The sequence below is a fragment of the Natator depressus genome, chromosome 9, assembly GCF_965152275.1.
Source record: "Natator depressus isolate rNatDep1 chromosome 9, rNatDep2.hap1, whole genome shotgun sequence".
NCBI lineage: Eukaryota > Metazoa > Chordata > Testudines > Cheloniidae > Natator > Natator depressus.
Window position 1 is genome coordinate 27417426 of NC_134242.1, and position 17587 is coordinate 27435012.

Sequence of the window (17587 nt, forward strand, 5' to 3'; positions counted from 1 at the left end):
GCCTCAGATACTGAAATAACTGCAGGGCGTTCTAGATCTCAGAGAAATGGTCACCATTATGCCAAGAACCAATGCCAAGAACCAACTTTTGGCCACTGACACAACTGAGTCTCCAAGAGCAATTAGGAATCCCCAAAACACATTGTCCTGGGGGCTGGCCCTTTCAGGAGAGTCAGGCAACAGACTATCTGTGATGTACTCCTTTAAGGGAGAACAAGCCAACTCAGACCCATTCGGAAGTAATTAAATTCCTTGCTGGCTCGTTAGCCTCTAATTAGCTAATGAACCTGACACAGCTGAGGTGGTTCATAGAAACAGGAAACTCCTGAGATAAGGCCCCAGGAGAGCTCACCAGAGCAAGAGACCTGGAGGATATGTTCTGAAAAACAGGGAACACCGAAACAGAGTCAGGAAGCACCTACAGTGACACTTGGCCAGAAGAGGATGATATAGGGCAGCTACACCCTGTGACATCCATAAACTGCCAGCTTCACTGGAAAAGGGTGAGTACACCCTCTCAGTGAAAACAGTAGGCAGCATCTGCCAACCAACCACTACACCAGACTGAGCCAAAGCAAGTTCACTTTCATCCAAATCTGTATCTTGGCCAGGCACTGGGACACCAGAGACACCATCTGAATCAGCTGAAAAAAGTTTTAGATGGGGTGCAAAGCATTGAGTGCAGCTCAGAGGCAGACTGGAGTTTCACAATCTGACCCCATGAAGACTACTGCCCACAACACACAATATTTCATTTTGGTCTAGGTAGCTTTGCTTGGACCAAGTTGGAGCAATGCACACTGGGATTTACAATCTCCATGGCTTGTACCTACTTGGTGATCCAGATGTCTTACTATTTAGATGAAATATTTGACACATGCAAATGAAACCTGCTCAAAATAAAACTCAAAGAACCGTACGATTGTTTTTTGCTAGTCTCAAGGATTAGCACAACTTCAGACCATGGAAGGTTTTGAAAATTTTTAGTTGTACCAAAAGTGTTCTTCAGCACATTGACCAGAACAAAAGACAAGGAAAGCTACTTAAGGATCTTTTTTTCCTTATTCACCAATGTCTAAACATTTTGTATAGCACTGAGATTCAATACTCACCATCAGTATATTTTGCTATTTATTTTCTCACATAATTTAAATCCAACCCCAAAGCATATACACATCTGTGTAGCCAAGATGTTTCTCTTATTATAAGCAGGTTTTCCTCCTTGGGGAAAAAATGCTGGTATGGAAGAATTTTATTTGGATAAAAGAATCATTGGAAGACTTCAGTTGATAGAAAAAGGAATGACCAGAACAGAAATGGCCCATTTACAATTCCCAAGTTTTCCTAGTCTCATCTCAAAGGTCAGGCTGGTGCTTTTTGCCATGAGTTGCCCATTTTCTTGAACACACACACATTTTTTTTTTTTTTTTAAAAAGTGTCAAAAGCCAATTGGCTGACCTAGCCACTAGCAGCTGGCATGTGTGTATTTACAGTGCCAGCCAGACCCCTGATGATCTAGGGTTTTGTTTTCTTTGTTATACACTATAATGTGATACAAATAGTCTGCAGTAGTTGACTGACTTAACTGGTGCTTTCGCATATAAAACAACAAAGAAGAGTCTTTAGAACAGTGGGGAGCTGGCTGACAGTGAATACCTAAAGAATAACAGCCCCAGATACAACTTTACAGTGACAAGATCAGTTAATCAACCAGTAGTGCTTGCTTTATTTATTTTAAAAAGGCCCCCAATCAAATCTTTAAAAATTATTTGTGGATTTTTCAGGTTGAGGTATCATCTTTGGGAGAGTTTCATGCTTATTCTCTCTCTCACTGTCTGTCTCCTATCCCACATGACTGGCTTCAGCACCAGCAGAGGACTATGTTTGTGACCACATAGCGTAGTGCCTCCTCACCGAGGCAGCAGAAATTTGAAAAATTATGACTACTTGGTCTTCCTGTTTCACTAACTTCTTGGACTCCTGCCAGCTCAAGAAAGTGCTGATGTTGGTGAAGAGGTAGAACTCAATATTAGGAGCATAAAAAAAAAAAATTCCAGAGGTTGAGGAAAAAAACAGCTCCTGAATGCTGTAGGACCTGACTTATTCTTCCTTCTCATAATTGCTTTCCTATACAAATCAATGTGTAGAAAAACTAAGGACCTCCATTAAATACATTTTAAAAAGCTCAATCCAGTCACTGAATGGAAATGGAAAGACTGAATAGATGGACAGGAAATGTTCCCTCAACCTGTCAGAATATAATTACACTTTGTAGAGAAGATTGTTGTCACATTATAGTTTGGATTAGAAAATGAACAAAGTTGTTACTCTGGGTAAAAGTAATTAAAAAAAAATCAATGTTTTGTGTATGGTGGTAGTGTAACCCAGGCCTGTTTGGTGTGGCACTTTGTCCCCCATAGTGGTAGCTAGACCAGCAAGAGATTGATGAGCCTGCTACAGCTTTGGTTAAGACAGATGTGTCTTTTAGCTCATGTAGTAGCAGCTTGTGCATTAAGCTCCAGAAGTCTGAGGTTTGATCCAGGCCAATGACGACCAGAATCTGTCAGCATTACAGTAGCATCAATATATATTTACAGTTGAGACTAGTATACTTTCACACATGAATTTAAGTGTCCTAAAATCCATGAGTTTATTTTGTGTTGAAAATTGCTGTATCTCAAAGGGATCAAGGTGGGGTTAGTGCTCAAGATGTAAGGTCACTTGAGGGGATTCCCATATTCAAACAAAAAAGTTTCATAACATTTTATGCACACACCTGGGACTCAGACTATGAGGAGCCAAGTCCAATTGATATCTCCCATTTGGGATTGGTCTTAGCCAATGTCTGGCACCCACTGCAATTTGGAGAACCATTAAAAATGTTATTTGAGGTGGATCTACAATATAGCACAACGCCAGTTCTGGGTGGCTCAAAACCAACAGAAGTTGGTTCAACAACAACAAAAAAAATATATTACCTCACCCACCTTGTTAAGCCAAAGAGAAAGTCATCTGCACATGCACAGCAGAACTGGGTCTCTTTCTAGCCAGAACATTTTCAGGCAGCCCAAGTGAGTGGCTTAAAACAACAAGTGGTTTATTGAATCTGAATTGCACCTAAATACTGTGAATTAGGAGTCCCCGCCCCTGCCAACTGAAGAAATGTATGTTGTGAGCATTAGTTGCTCTTTGCTGGCATTCTCAGGTGCTCCTGAAGGTTGTGTCCTCAGAGAAGCTTCTGGTTTAAGAGTTGACATTTCAAAGTGTTCTAAACTTCATGTGCATACTCAGATTTTACTTCAATGAAGTACTGTCAAGGAAAGTGCATTGAATAGAGCAGGGGTTCTCAAAGGACTGTGTAAGGACTGGCTTAAGCCCCACATTGACTAAATATTGTGCCAGCATACAGTAACTTGTTCGTAATGAAAAACAAAAAAACAAAACCAAAAAACTTTTCTACAATTCATCCAGTCAACACTTATCAGTTTCATCTTTCAGAGTGCTATAGCTTCTGTGAAAAAGGAGTCCAAATGAAGTGTCACACAACAGAAAATTAATCAGGTGGTCCTTTTAAAAAGTTGCAAACTTCAATGATATTCCTCCCCCAAACTGCTACAGAAGAGAATCAAGCAGTGAAAACATAATTAAGAATGTTCTCATCCCTGTTAAAATGGAAATCCTGGTGTAACTACTACCTCATTGTAATATTGCTGTGCCACATATGAGCTGGGGTAGAGTTAATGATACAAGTTGGGTCATTTTGGTCAAGGTGTTCTTCAGATACAGCCATGCCTTGCCTCTCAAAAAAACCCCCAAAACAAAACAAAAACAAAAAACAAAACACACATATTCCGTATCATCCGAAAGGATAGAGTGCTAGGATGTCAGATGGGGGTCATCGCTTAAAGGAGGGCAGAATTAAGATTGTGAGGCAGGTCTGGCGTGTACCACAACTATTTCCTTATTTACCAAGATTTAAGTATAGGGGCACTCAACCTTCTGGAAGGATACAAGACACTGTAAACTGTAACTCTGTTAATCACGTTTTAGGGCAAATAGTAAGTTCCTATTTTAATTTACATTTTAAGAATAGCATCTAAGCCTATTAGTAGTTATTGCTCACTAAAAACAAGGTATAACTTCAATTATGTTAAGAAAAACGGTTATCCAATCTAAGATTACATTTTGAACACATCTAGAGTCAAATAGTTCAACAAAACTGCAGTTTAATTTCAGAAAATGTGTTAAAATATATATATTTATACATCAATTTCTGACACTATGTGTTAGTATACACAAATGATGGTCTCTCTTGAAACTATTTATGAAATGTACATTTTTTTAATTTAAATACTCAATATACACTGCACTTAATCTGCATGTTGCATTTATTAAATACATTAAAATCTGCAATGTAACAAAACGTTTTCTCATACGAAATTCAAAACACCATTTTAAATGAACAAAAGATGGCTCACTTCATTTTTTTAAACTAGTGCATAGTACACTAGCGCAGCTCCACCAACACCAGCTGTTCGTTCTTTTTTTATTTGACATTGTTCACAGACTATTACATATTACAATAAGAGTGCTGGATAAAAACATGAGGTACGAAAGTGGTTCAAAGATTATAGGTCATGCAGATCATGCTAGACAGCAAAGAAAATTGTGAATGAGAAAAACACTAAATAAAAATACATAAAGAATGTGCATTATAAAATAAAAAAAACTCAATTACACAGCTTTGCTTCTTTGGTTACAAAGTAGGTTGAACAATTTCACAGCTTTTTTATTCCCACCCCCCCCCCCCCCAAAAAAAATTATACGAAATGTCAAAAAGCAGAGGAATCATGGCAATTTCTCTCTATTAGAAAGTAGAAACAGAAATGAGCAAAGTTTTCTTCATCAAAATAGCCCATCAATTATTTATTATATCACAATAACTGGTGACTACCTGTACAGATGCACTATGGTCTTCATACTTACACTCTATACAAAATGTACATTCAAGCTGGGTCTTGACTACCGTCAATAAATACCAAAGGTAAATTGCCATTAGTGTTAGAAATATGCCAGGATTCTTTTGTTCAATTATTGCCTAAACATTTTATCTATTAAACGCAATCCCGTCTATCAATTTTTACTGATACTTACATTTATTTAAAAAAAAATTAAAAAAAAGTTCTGTGACATTGTTCATGTACATTATGAAAATAGCAGCCCTGTAATAAATAAAACAAATAAATGAAACTAATATAGGCAAATGTTACTTATACTGAAAGAACAGTGGCTCTTAAGATGAATTGTTACTTCTTACATGAGATAGCAAGGCTCAAAGTAATCCATGGGTAATGGAAACCTTGGAGAGCCCTCAAAGCTCTTAAAGACCCCACTCATGTGCACCAAATAAATGCATATGCTTTGCATTAACTCCTTCTACCATTTCCCTTGTGCACTGATGACATAACTGGACACCAACTGCGCTGTATGACATCTCAAAGTGAGGGAAAGCTCTTGTAGAATGATTGTCTAATACTGAAAAGGCCAAAACACACAACTGAAGCATGGCTACTTGCTTTCATATAAAGTGGAAAGAACACCAGTGGCACACAAGGACAGATTGCTTTCAGTTTTTTCTTAATGAGAAAAGAAAAGCTTTACGCTGAGGAAACATTCGGCTGCTGTGGAGGTTGCGTTGGCTGAGGAGGCTGTGCTGTCACTGTTTGCAGTTGTGAAGTGCTACTAGGATTGGCCTGTTGAGTTGAGAGTTGGGATAACTGATCATTGTTTGAAAGAGATTTTAACAGTGCATTTTCTCGTTCAAGTAAAGAGTTTCTTTCGATTAATTCTTTTATTTGTTCCTTCAGGACTTCCACTTCTTCTCTGACTGCATACATCAAATGGCTTTTCACCAGATCCTGTGAACAGTAAGTCAGTAGTTACACAAACTGAAACAGCAGAGTTTACAAGACAACTCCGTCCTGCTCGGTCTTAAAATGTTAGTATGATTTCACTTATTCCATTGAAGTACATCTGGTTCCTAGTAACACTAGAAAATATTTATCATTTTAGAGCAAATAATCTAGCACCTGAGAAAGTTGCTGCAAAATGTCTCCAATCTGAAAGGCCACAAAACACGGCATGCTAAATGGGTTCTACTACACAACAGAGTAGGCACAGGCACTTCCATTTGCATTAAAACTGTAAGGTCTTTTCTACTCCACAGGAATTACAAAAGTTCTACAGAAAGCTGAAAAGAAATGGAGCTTTTTGAATGGCCTTCTAGTTACATCGTATGTATTTTAATGCCCAAAACACACTTTATAATAAAAACCAGACAGCAGGCTGTGTCCTACGTTTTGGCCTCATGAGAGGCATACATTAACTGCACAGAATATATGTTTTTGCAACTAGCATCTTGTAGATTGTTTTCAAACTTGAAAGTCTGAACATGAATATATAAATACACATGCATTTAGTTTTGCAGGACAGCATGTACTGGGGAGCCAAGCGGTCCACTGATGAGACAACTGACCCTATTACTAGGAATATGTACAAGGGGGACAATGTGATTAGAAGACAACTGCAAAATGGTGTCCTGGGAGCGGATGATGGGATCCTGCAGCGTAGCACACAAGAACCAGAAAGAAACTCAGACGGAGGGGGAGGGGAAGGGGGAACACACAAACCTGCATAGGATGCATGGCAGAGTTGGATTTTAATTTTATTTCATTAAATATTAAGTAACCAAGGAAAATTTTAAGTGTGCTATATCTTCAGTGTCTCTACATTTAGTCCAAGTTTTTATGTTAAATCATTTCAAAATGTTTAAAAACTCTTCTGTGTACCAACACCATGGGTAGGAAGCTCTTTGAATCTAATGTAAAACTAATCCTGATCTGTTGCCATTCCATAATCTAGGTAAATCCAGTCTTCATATGATGGAATGGAAGAATCAGAACTAATAGAGGGGAGGGGAACAGACATTACACTACAATGAAATTCTGGCTAATGATACTCAATTTTATTCTAGGAATCTGCATTATCCCAAAGATAGCATGTTTGAATAAAAATGAACATAGCTTGAAAGATTTCATCTCGTTGATTAACTGCTTGTCCTATTAGAAATAATCTGTTTTCTACTTACCATTGCCTGTTCTATTTTGTTGTCAATCGCTACAACACTTGCACCAGATGCACTGTAAAAAAAAAATTCAGTGGATATTAGATTACTCTTACTTGACTAAACATTGAACCCATTTGTACATACAAATCTTGCAAGTAATAGATTGTTAAAGGTCTGTCTTATGACATATGTGCCTTTGCTGAGAGACTTTAAATCTTAGGAGGCTTTAAGAATTCCATAACACATTACATCCTCTGTGGAAGTTCTCCTTAACTGTCTGGGACAATTAGAGCTCTGAAAATTATACTGCCACTCCCCATTCAGGCTTCTTCAGTTTACCAACTACAGTAATGGCTATGTTATCCGGCCCTGTACCAACCAGAAAGCTCTATAAATTTGCCTTTCTAATCTTCATAGAAAATCCAGTTTATAGTTAGATTGGCACGGGGCTGGCAGGCTCCCTACCTGGCTCCGCGTGGCTCCCTGGAAGCGGAGACATGTCCCTGCTGCTCCTAGGCAGAGAAATGGCCACGAGGGGTTTGGAGTGTGGGACGCAGTGTGGGGCTGGGGCTCGGGAGGGGCTTTTGAGTGCCAGATCCAGGCAGTGCTCACTTTCAGCAGCTTCTTGCAAGCAGCAACCTGTCCCTGCTGTTCCTAGGTGGAGGCGTGGCCAGATGGCTCTGCATGCTACCTCCACCCGCAGGTGCTGCCCCTGCACTCCTACTGGCCACCGTTCCCAGCCAATGGGAGCTGTGGGGGCAGTGCTGCCTAGCTGCACCTCCACCTAGGAATAGCAGGGACAGGTTGCTGCTTGCAGGAAGCCGCCTGAGGTAAGCGTCCCCTGGATCAGACACCTCAAAACCCCTCCCACACCCAAACTCCTTCCCAGAGCCCATGTCCCGCATACCCTCCCATGCCCAAACTCCCCCCCCCTTAGTTAACGGGAATTTTTCATTTACCAGCACCCCCATTCTCCTCATATACCAGATAAAGCTTTTTATTGTATAAAACTTAAGTCCCTTAATCCATGCCTATGGACACCTAAAGTTACCAGCCATTATATACCTTAATCTAGTTCAGTTACTGTTTAATTTCCCTTTCTCATTATCCACACACTCTCACTTAGAGAAACAAAAGGTTATGTAATAGATTAACAAATATGCAAACTTGCTACATCACACACTAATATGCAATGTTTTGACACACACAAAAAAACCCTCCTGTAGTATTTGTCCTCAGCATTTACTTACTAATTAGCTGACAGTAGAGGAGTGTTTTTATGGCTTTGCAGTAATGCGCCAGTAGTCAATGAGCATTTAAAAAAAAAAAAAAAAAAAAAGGGAACTCTCAAAATTCTGGAATCCCACAAGTGTCTCCATTTGCTCCCAGGAAACTCTGGATGCCCCATCCAATAAGGTAACTAGAATCCTATCGTAGGTCAGTAAATTAAGTCCCATTTAGGTGCTTACTGGTATGGGACATGTTTCTCCAATGCCAAGTGCTAATGCTAAGTGTTTTAACAAAGCAGGTTTCAGACTATCAGCACAAGATGGCAAAATGCCCCAACATATTTTAGGAACAGAGTTTTGCAGACTTAAGATGACAATATTTATGCTTTCAGACAGTCTAATTAAAAAAATCCATTTTAATACAAATTTTACAACAAAACTGTTTTAGTGTCTTGCTAACTTTCAAGCTTCCCCATGTTACAAGGGTACTGTAGATGTCCTTCCTCAAAATCAAAATGGTAACCAAAGCTAGCTTCCTTTTTCCTTCTAGCATTACGATTTAGATATATATCCCTTTTCTGTAACTAGCTAAGATAATTTAACATGTTAGCCTTCCACAAAAATCAATTAAAAATAAATGACAGCCCTTAATGTGTCATCTTTCATCTCAAATAATACACATCCAAAGCTCAACTTCTTAAGGAGAGGAAACCATAACCAATAAACTTATTTTAAAAGGTGGGTGTTTTGGGGATGGAGGGAAGGGAGGTAGAAGTAGAGAGTAAACACCTAAAAAAACAGTTTTACAACAAAAGTCCCATGTAGACAAAGCCTTAGGGAACGTACGCTCTAAAAAAAAAGTTTTCTTGGTAGTTTTACAATGTTGTCAACTCCAAAAAAACTCAAAAGTCATGAGTCATCCACCCCCCACCACACAAATACAGTGAGACTAACTTAAAAAGTTTAAAAAAATACATACATCTGGGGTTCTGTTCATAAGCCTTCTGCTTTGAGACTGTATGGTGAACTTTCTTCACATAGTCAAGATTGTCTGCAGTCATAAATGCTAGAAATTTACACTGGTGAAAAATTACAGCTGAGGTTCTCATGCAATCTCCTAACTGTTGGTATCAAGATAGATACCAAATACCAAAGACAGTGAGAAGCACCACCTCACTATACAAAGTTCCATCTCAGCTTCTAGACCTGAAACTACTCCACATAAACAACACGCACAAGAACCCTGTTCCTCATCAGGATCCTCTCAGTAGCCTTGCTTTCACACTCATGGAAAGGGAAAAGCCAACTGCCAAAGCTTCTATTAAAGCCTCATCCTCTATTTTCTCTCAAGTGTGCATGGCATCTCCTAGAACAGCATACAAAAAGATAAGCATTAGTAACAAGCAGGAAGCTGAGAGAAAGTAACAAAGGCCATTTCTCTGACCACTTTTGTAGCATCCAGGAGGCTCTGAATAGCTAGAGAAGAGACAGTTGTCTGTAATCTCAAGGCACTTACTAACAGAAGGTAGATACAAAGGAGCACACAAAGCAGATTAACAGACAGCATCCTATAGCAACTTCAGTATCTTTCTACCTTCCAGCAGTTAGTGCAGAGGAGCTGGGCTTTTTATCAGGGCATTCCCTACCAAGTAAGGATTTGGCTGGTGGAGGTTCCCCCATCACCCCCCAATTTTTATTATTTTTTTTTAAATTAACATCTGGACTAGCAGGATTAGTTCTCTGGATTGCAGGTGTCAAAATTTTCAAGCCCTGCTTGTACCTACAACCACTGTCATGTGAATAATTTATATACTGTTTTGAAGTTTATGTATCTAAGAAAATATAAAGCTACAAGCTATCATACTGGCATAACCTGTGTATAGCTAGAAAAGTCAGTTTTATGCTGAACACAGGAGTCAAAAGTTGGTTTTAGTGTTTTACTACCAACCATAACATTAGCAAGACTCATTTCATACTGAAGTCCAGTAAATAATCTTGTACTTCAAAATTAGCTTCAAAAGGCAAGTAGATAGTACTAGGAAATATAAATGTTCTCTCAAGACCAAAGAGTGAGTTATGTTAGTTCATGTATCAGCTATATAGTAGCTATGTGCTTGTGTTTCACTGTGTGAGCTAAAGATTTGGTAAAAAGAAAGGCCACCTACCTTCCATAACGGAGTTCTTTGAGATGTGTCTTCCCTATCTGAATTCCATTGTAGGGTATGCATGTGCACTACAGTGTTTTGCTAAATAAAATAGCAAAGCGTAAATATTTTATTTTTATATATATTTATTTTTCCTGGGGACTGGAAGATGTACAGAAATGAAGTTTCCAAGCTCTTAAGTAGACACAAGATTGCATGTGCGTGCGCAAAACGCTGCACAAGCTGTAGTTGTACCTCTGCCCAAATCTAAATACTATTTAGATTTTTTTCCCCTGTGAGTTCACATTTAAATGCCTTAGTAACCCCATCCACATTACAATGCATCGTTGATATGTTTAGAAAAATCCTAGTTTTAAAAAGAATGGGGTTAGATGGAAGTCTGACACAGGTAAATTAACATACAACATAAAATATCAACAAGCTTCTACAATATTGTCAAAAGGTACCCTCTAGTGGACAAAGTAATACTATACCCAATGCATGCTAGGCTTTTATTTGGAAAGTCACAGAACTAGCATCTTTGAGAGCATAACAATGACCAGCAAGTGTTATCTGTAGTAGAGTTCTTTAAGTGCATGTTCACAGTTAATGAAACAGTATATCTTACTAGAGATTACACAAATAGTTAAAAGATATTGTTTAAAAGAATAAGAAGTTGAAGAAAAAGATAAGTATGTAAGTGTCCAAAAAAGGCAGGCGCTGAGAGAATGGAATTGAAGAGAGTGGGAGGAGAAAAAAAGTGTTACAAGTTAAATGAAATTGGCATTATAAAATTAAAATATATTATATTGAAACTTTTTGGATGGTTAAAGGCATTCTACCTTCAGCAGCATCCTGAAAGAGGTTTAGATATCCATTATAATCTCAGGAGAGTTCCTGCTTATTTAAATTTAACCTTGTCAAAGTGGATTAAATCACCACCATTTATGATTAATTGATACTTTCATTATGAACTGTTTGGAATGTTCCTAAAAACATCAAACTTGTTACCCTCGGCATTGAATTTTTTTTATGATTGTTCTCAGTAAAAAGTGATACTCGGGGAAAGTTTGTTGGCAATCAGTAATTTGAAGTTTGGACATAAAAATGGTTCATGGTTTAAGAAATTCAGTTTCATGTTCACAAAGTAGTGTTTAGTTTTAAAAGGTTACATAGTGCTCAATGAAGTACACATACTATGCCAAGTTTGAAAGTTATGAAATTGCTTCACTTCCATTAATTTAAATCTCAGCCATATTGCTAGTATCAATTTTCTTTCACATTTAAATAAGGTTGCAAATCTCAGTGATCTGATGAAGTAAACCAACTTCAGGCTTCACTTTTTAAAAGTAAGTTACAGAAGACATGCCCTACGTAAGGGGTATTGATTAGCTGTAAGGTCCATTTCCTCAGGAAATGCATGACAACTGCAAATCAGAGGCCCGGGGAAAAAAACCCCACCACACGGATTTAAGTATTTTCTTGGTATTTCTTGTGAAACAGCATCTGTGAAAGCGAGAATAACGTTCACAAGTCTTTGGGCTTGTTAAATCTCCCACCACTACTGCAGCTTTTCCTGTCCCCAGAAGATAGAGCAAGATTTCCCTGTGGAAGAGGAGATCAGAAAAGCTGCTCTGAGGGTAGCAGGGAATATTGTTGGATTTACTAAAATGGATGGTTCCTTTAGAACCAGTGTCAAGCTGCCAGCGTCTCTCCAGAGGAAGGTGAAGACCTGTCATCAAAACAGTGTAGATAAACAACTCTCTGACCTCATCCAAAGACACAGTGCATTTACTGTGCAACGTTGGGTGACATGGAGGCATCCTAACCATTTTGTTAGTTATTCAGCTCTTCTGAAGTCAAATCACTGTTTGGATTACAGTTCACACAGATAGGACTAGCATTTTACTTACTACTCCTGTAAAGTTACCACTTTCCTTTGGGATCCACAATCGATTCTAGATCTGATCCTGAATTTAAGGGCTTGTATACACAGGAAAATTGACCGGCATAGCCACAGTGGAATAATTATTCCACTATAGCTATGGCGATCAGTTTTCCCATGAAGACAAGTCTTTAGTCACTAAGAACACTTCTGTGGTGCCATTTAATGATAGAAATCAAGATAGTTTATTTTGGGGTAACACACTTCACAACAACAGTAGACCTAATACTAAAAGTTATAGTTTTGGAGGAGTAGCATACTTAAATTATCTTAATAGCTAAACTAACAAGATGTACTGATAGAGCTATTGACAATCAACTACATCAATGTTTTGGGAACCTTCTGGTAAACAACATAAGAGGAAGGATGATCCAGTGGATAGGGTGTTAGCCTGGGACTCGAGAGACAGGTTCAATTCTCTGTTCTACAATAGACTTCCAGTGCAACCTAGGGCAAGTCACTTAGGGGCAGATTTTGAGAAGAACTTAGTACCCAGTAAGTCCACTGAGAATAAGTGAATGCAAATCTGTCCATTAGTCTCTTTGGGCAACAAAATGGCAGATGAAATTAAATGTTGATAAATGCAAAGTAATGCACATTGGAAAACATAATTCCAATCCTACATATAAAATGAGGGGGTCTAAATTAGCTGTTATCACTCAAGAAAGATCTTGGAGTCATTGTGGATAGTTCTCTGAAAACATCCACTCCATGTGCAGCGGCAGTCAAAGAAGCGAACAGAATGTTGGGAATCATTAAGAAAGGGATAGATAAGACAGAAAATATCATATCACTTCTATATAGATCCACAGTATGCCCACATCTTGAATACTGCATGTAGATGTCGTTGCCCCATCTCAAAAATAAATAAATAAATAAATTTTTGGAATTGGAAAAGATTCAGAAAAACGACAAAAATGACTAAGGGTATGGAATGGCTTTGGTATGAGGAGAGATTAATAAGACTGGGACTTTTCAGCATGGAAAAGAGACGACTAAGGGTGGATATGATTGAGGTCTATAAAATCATGATTGGTATGGAAAAAGTCAATACGGAAGTGTTATTTACTCTCTCATAACACAACTAGGGGTCACCAAATGAAATTAATAGGCAACAGGTTTAAAAACAAACAAAAGGGAGTTTTCTTCACATGACGCACAGTCAACCTGTGGAACTCCTTGCCAGAGGATGTTGTGAAGGCCAAGACTATACCAGAGTTAAAAAAAGAACTAGATACATTCATGGAGTATAGGTCCATCAATGGCTATTAGCCAGGATGGGGCAGGGACGGTGTTCCTAACCTCTGTTTGCCAGAGGCTGTGAATGAGTGACAGGGTATGGATCACTTGTTCTATTCATTCCCTCTGGGGCACCTGGCATTGGCCATTGTTGGAAGACAGGATTGTGGGCTTGATGGACCTTTGGTCTGACCTAGTATGGCCGTTATGTTCTTAGATACACAAAGAAACTCTGACATGTAATGTTGAGCATCACCATGCTGAACTTTTAGGTGCCTAGAAAATTAGTGGGCTTCACAAAGCCAGAATTAGGTACCTAAGCTCCCTATAAATGGGGAGAGAGTGGCACCTCAGAATGGGTTTCACAAAAGCCAACACACATGGCCAGTCCTTGCCTAAGCTAGCCAATGGAAGGTACTAAACTGAGGTGTGCGCACTAAGCCCTGTAGCTCAGAGCGAGAGAGACAGTAGAACCTCAGAGTTATGAACACCTTGGGAATGGAGGTTGTTTGTATCTCTGAACAAAACTTTTTTTCCCAAAAAATGTTTACAACTGAACATTGACTTAATACAACTTAAATGCTGCTTTCCCTTTATTTTTTTAGTAGTTTATATTTAAACACAGTACGGTACTGTGTTTGCTTCCCCGCCCTCCCTCCGCCAGTCTCTTCTGCTGCCTGATTGCATACTTCTGGTGAGGTGTGTGGCTGACTGGTCAGTCTGTAACTCTGGTGTTTGTAACTCTGAGGTTCTGTTGTAGGTGCTTAAGTCTGGGCTTCAGGGAGGCACCTCTCTGTGTTTGGGATTCTCGGCTGCAAACCTCTTCTGGCATGGGCACTTAAGCTGTTTTAGCAAGAAGCTGGTGGGAGGTGAGCAGTGGCTTTATGACGAAATAGAGCGATTCTGAGATTTAGGCTCCTAAAGTGTCAGTCAGGGGGCCTAAGACTTTTGTGAATCTAGCCCTTTGTGCCTCAGTTTCCCATCTGTGAAATGGGGACAACAGTACTTCATCTCAGAGGAGAAGTTAGGATAAATTCTTTAAAGCTTTGGAGGTGTGCAAATAGAAGCAGCCATATAAGTACCTGAGACAGCGTAAATCCCCCCCCTCCCCCCCCCAAAAAAATCCCCAGATTTGTTCTAAAATAATTTAGAATGTTAGGCTCACTTTCCCCAATAGGCAACTGCTATTTAGGATGCAGATGCTCTCCTTTTTATTACACCAGAGGAGCAGCCTGTGTGACAAAGTGGGGGCAACCTGCTCAACAGGAGGATATAGGAGTTTTTTCTTCAATTTCCCTACCTCTTTCACATTGTCATAGCTAGTTCACATAAAGCACTTTGAAAATGCTGATTTTCAAAGCACCATACTAACAATTCTCACAATAGTCATAAAAGAGATTTCCTCTCTTCATTTTATAGATGGGGAAGCTGAGAAAGAGATTGAGACTTGGCCTCCAAAAGGGAGACCCCACACTGCAAATCAACAGCAAAGCTCAAATTTAACACTAAGTTCCTGACTCCCACTGTAATGCTCAAATTACCAGACCAGTATATTGTTTCTAAGAATAAGACCCAGTTAGAATCAAAATTAATTTGGACAAAATGGGTATTTGCCGCTCCAATCACTAAATTAACAAGTGAAAATATGGAATATTTGCATCCAATTATTTATCTGTTTTATGGTATTGCTTAGGAGCCACTTGTGCTAGATGCTGTACAACCGTGAACAAAAGATTGTCCCTCCCACAAAGAGCTTACATTCTAAGTATAAGACAGGACAACAGGGGAATACAGGCAGAAATGGAGAGCACATGATAACAGTGACATGATATGATCAGCATGAGACACAGTGGTCTCAGCACACCAGCTGCCTACCAGTTGCCAAGTTTGTTTTTTTAAATAGATATCATGGCAAGAGAGAATTTAAGGACGGACCTGAAGGAGAATGAGATATTCAGCCACAAAAGTAATAGTCTACACATTTTTTAAAGGCTTATAAACTACTTTAGAAGGACCTCCAAAATGTGGTTTTATGTTGCGCTAAGGCTGTATGCAAACAGAAAACTGTGGGTTATTTGTGGCCTACAGTCTATTTTAAGGCTTACTGAGTTTTTATTTTTTTCACTCTCTAGGAGCGAACAGGGCTCTTTGGACATACACACAACCTTCTCTCAGTTTTAGTGAAGCATTTAATTTGAAGAAGTCACATCATATCCCCCTACTGTGCACTATATGTGTGGGGCAAGAATGTCATTCGTGTGTACTTTACATGAGAGAAGAAACCACATCTCAGGCAGTAGTTTATTTAACTCACAGTCACCAGGCTGCCTTGTTGAAAGAACAAGCTAATCCTGGGTAGATTTTTTGGAATTGCTACAGAATCCTCACGTAACTTCAATTCCAAGACAGTTAAACCCAATTTGAAAAGAATCCCCCAGTTATTGATAATGACAAGAGAGATGCGGAGAAGGGGATATACTATTTTCTGGTCCTCCCCCCTGCAAAACGTGTCTTATTCTCCCAGTTCCATCAGGGAAGTTTGTCCCTTTTCCTAGCTGTCATCTGGTAGTCAAAAGTCCCTGGGTGGGATACATAGTTTGTTCAGATTAATCCCACACAAGAGGCATGTATCAGTCCACTAGATTTACAGAGAAAGGGGTGAAGAGATGTTCACAGGTGTCACATGAGATGAAGTTTGGGAGCTATTTGTTGGTATAAACAAATCCTAACCTGAAATTGTTTTATTTGTACTGTGATGCTTTGACATGTGAAAAATTGACAGAAATTCATAATGGAAACACTGCCAGTCTCTCCCTCCAATGCCTTTCTTCCATCTACAGTCCAGCAAAGCTCAGGACACAGACTGGTTTTGGCACTATCCCTGCTCTCCTCCCTCTAGGATTTTAGGACCTGTTCCTGGCCCATTCCAAGTCTCCTTTGTCCTGCTTTGACAGCACAAAGGAAGGTAAAGATGCCCTCAAAGGGCAAGTGAGGATGCACATGGGAACCTGGCTAGTTTTCAGCCAGGGTAGCAACAACAAACAATAACTGTTTTAGAGCAATAAGTCCAGCTAGGATCTTATGACACTATCACCATTAATACTTAAAGAAAAGCCACCATCCAAGTCAGAGGCATTTGTTCCCCTTCTCTACATCTCTTTTAAAGAATCTTGTGTTAAAGAGGAAAAACTCATGGGGCCAGTAGTGCACCTAGCAACCCCTGTTTGAATGGTAAGCAGGAAAAACAACATTTGCAGACTTCCCCAGGGAAGCCTCAATGACGACTCATCTCTTTCAAGCAATCAAGTACAAAAAAAGTCACTGATAGCCTCCTGCCATGCAAGGTTAGGTTGTGATAGAAGTCTAGGATTCTTCTAATCTTTTATTTTAAGTCTCTTTGCACTTGAATATCACCTCACTAGATTTTGTTAGCTTTTGCAGCAATGTTCAGCTTTTATTGACCCAAAATATTCCCAAAAGATGGTTAGCCACAGGAGAATATAAATCCTATTAATTTCAGGGGGGGGGGGGGGCGCGGCGGCTGGAAGACAAGATTAAACAATGTTCTGACTACACTGGAGAAATTCTCACATTAAAAGATAGAGTTAAGAAAGCCACAGGTGGCTCCCTATCATGACGAGACAAAGGTTGCAAAATTGATTTCTTCCACAAAGTAAGTTTCTCAAAAGGACAAGAAACACTTAAATTTTTTTGTACAGTGATCAGATCCATTGAAATCTGATAAAGTTAGATATTTAGGGCTTGAATTTCCCCCGCATCAGAGCTCCCACTTTATAAGGGAGCTGGGCCATCAGGGAGCTAATTATAGCTCCCTGATTCTGTGCTTGCCAACCCCAACATAAATTTACTCCTGGGAGAATTCTGCAATACAAAATTAAAAATT

General features: G+C 39.2%; 1 protein-coding gene across 1 annotated transcript in view; it reads right to left on the reverse strand.

Annotated features, from left to right (window-relative positions):
- Positions 1-4810: 4810 nt before the first annotated feature.
- The window catches only part of TSC22D2 (TSC22 domain family member 2), a 35255-nt gene continuing 22478 nt past the window's right edge, over positions 4811-17587 (reverse strand). Inside the window, exons 2-3 of the mRNA XM_074963779.1 lie at positions 7148-7199; positions 4811-5918 (exon numbers count right to left, since the gene is read on the reverse strand). Coding sequence (XP_074819880.1) covers positions 5658-5918; positions 7148-7199 — 313 coding nt within the window. The 3' untranslated portion in view covers positions 4811-5657. The remainder of the gene's footprint in view (positions 5919-7147; positions 7200-17587) is intronic.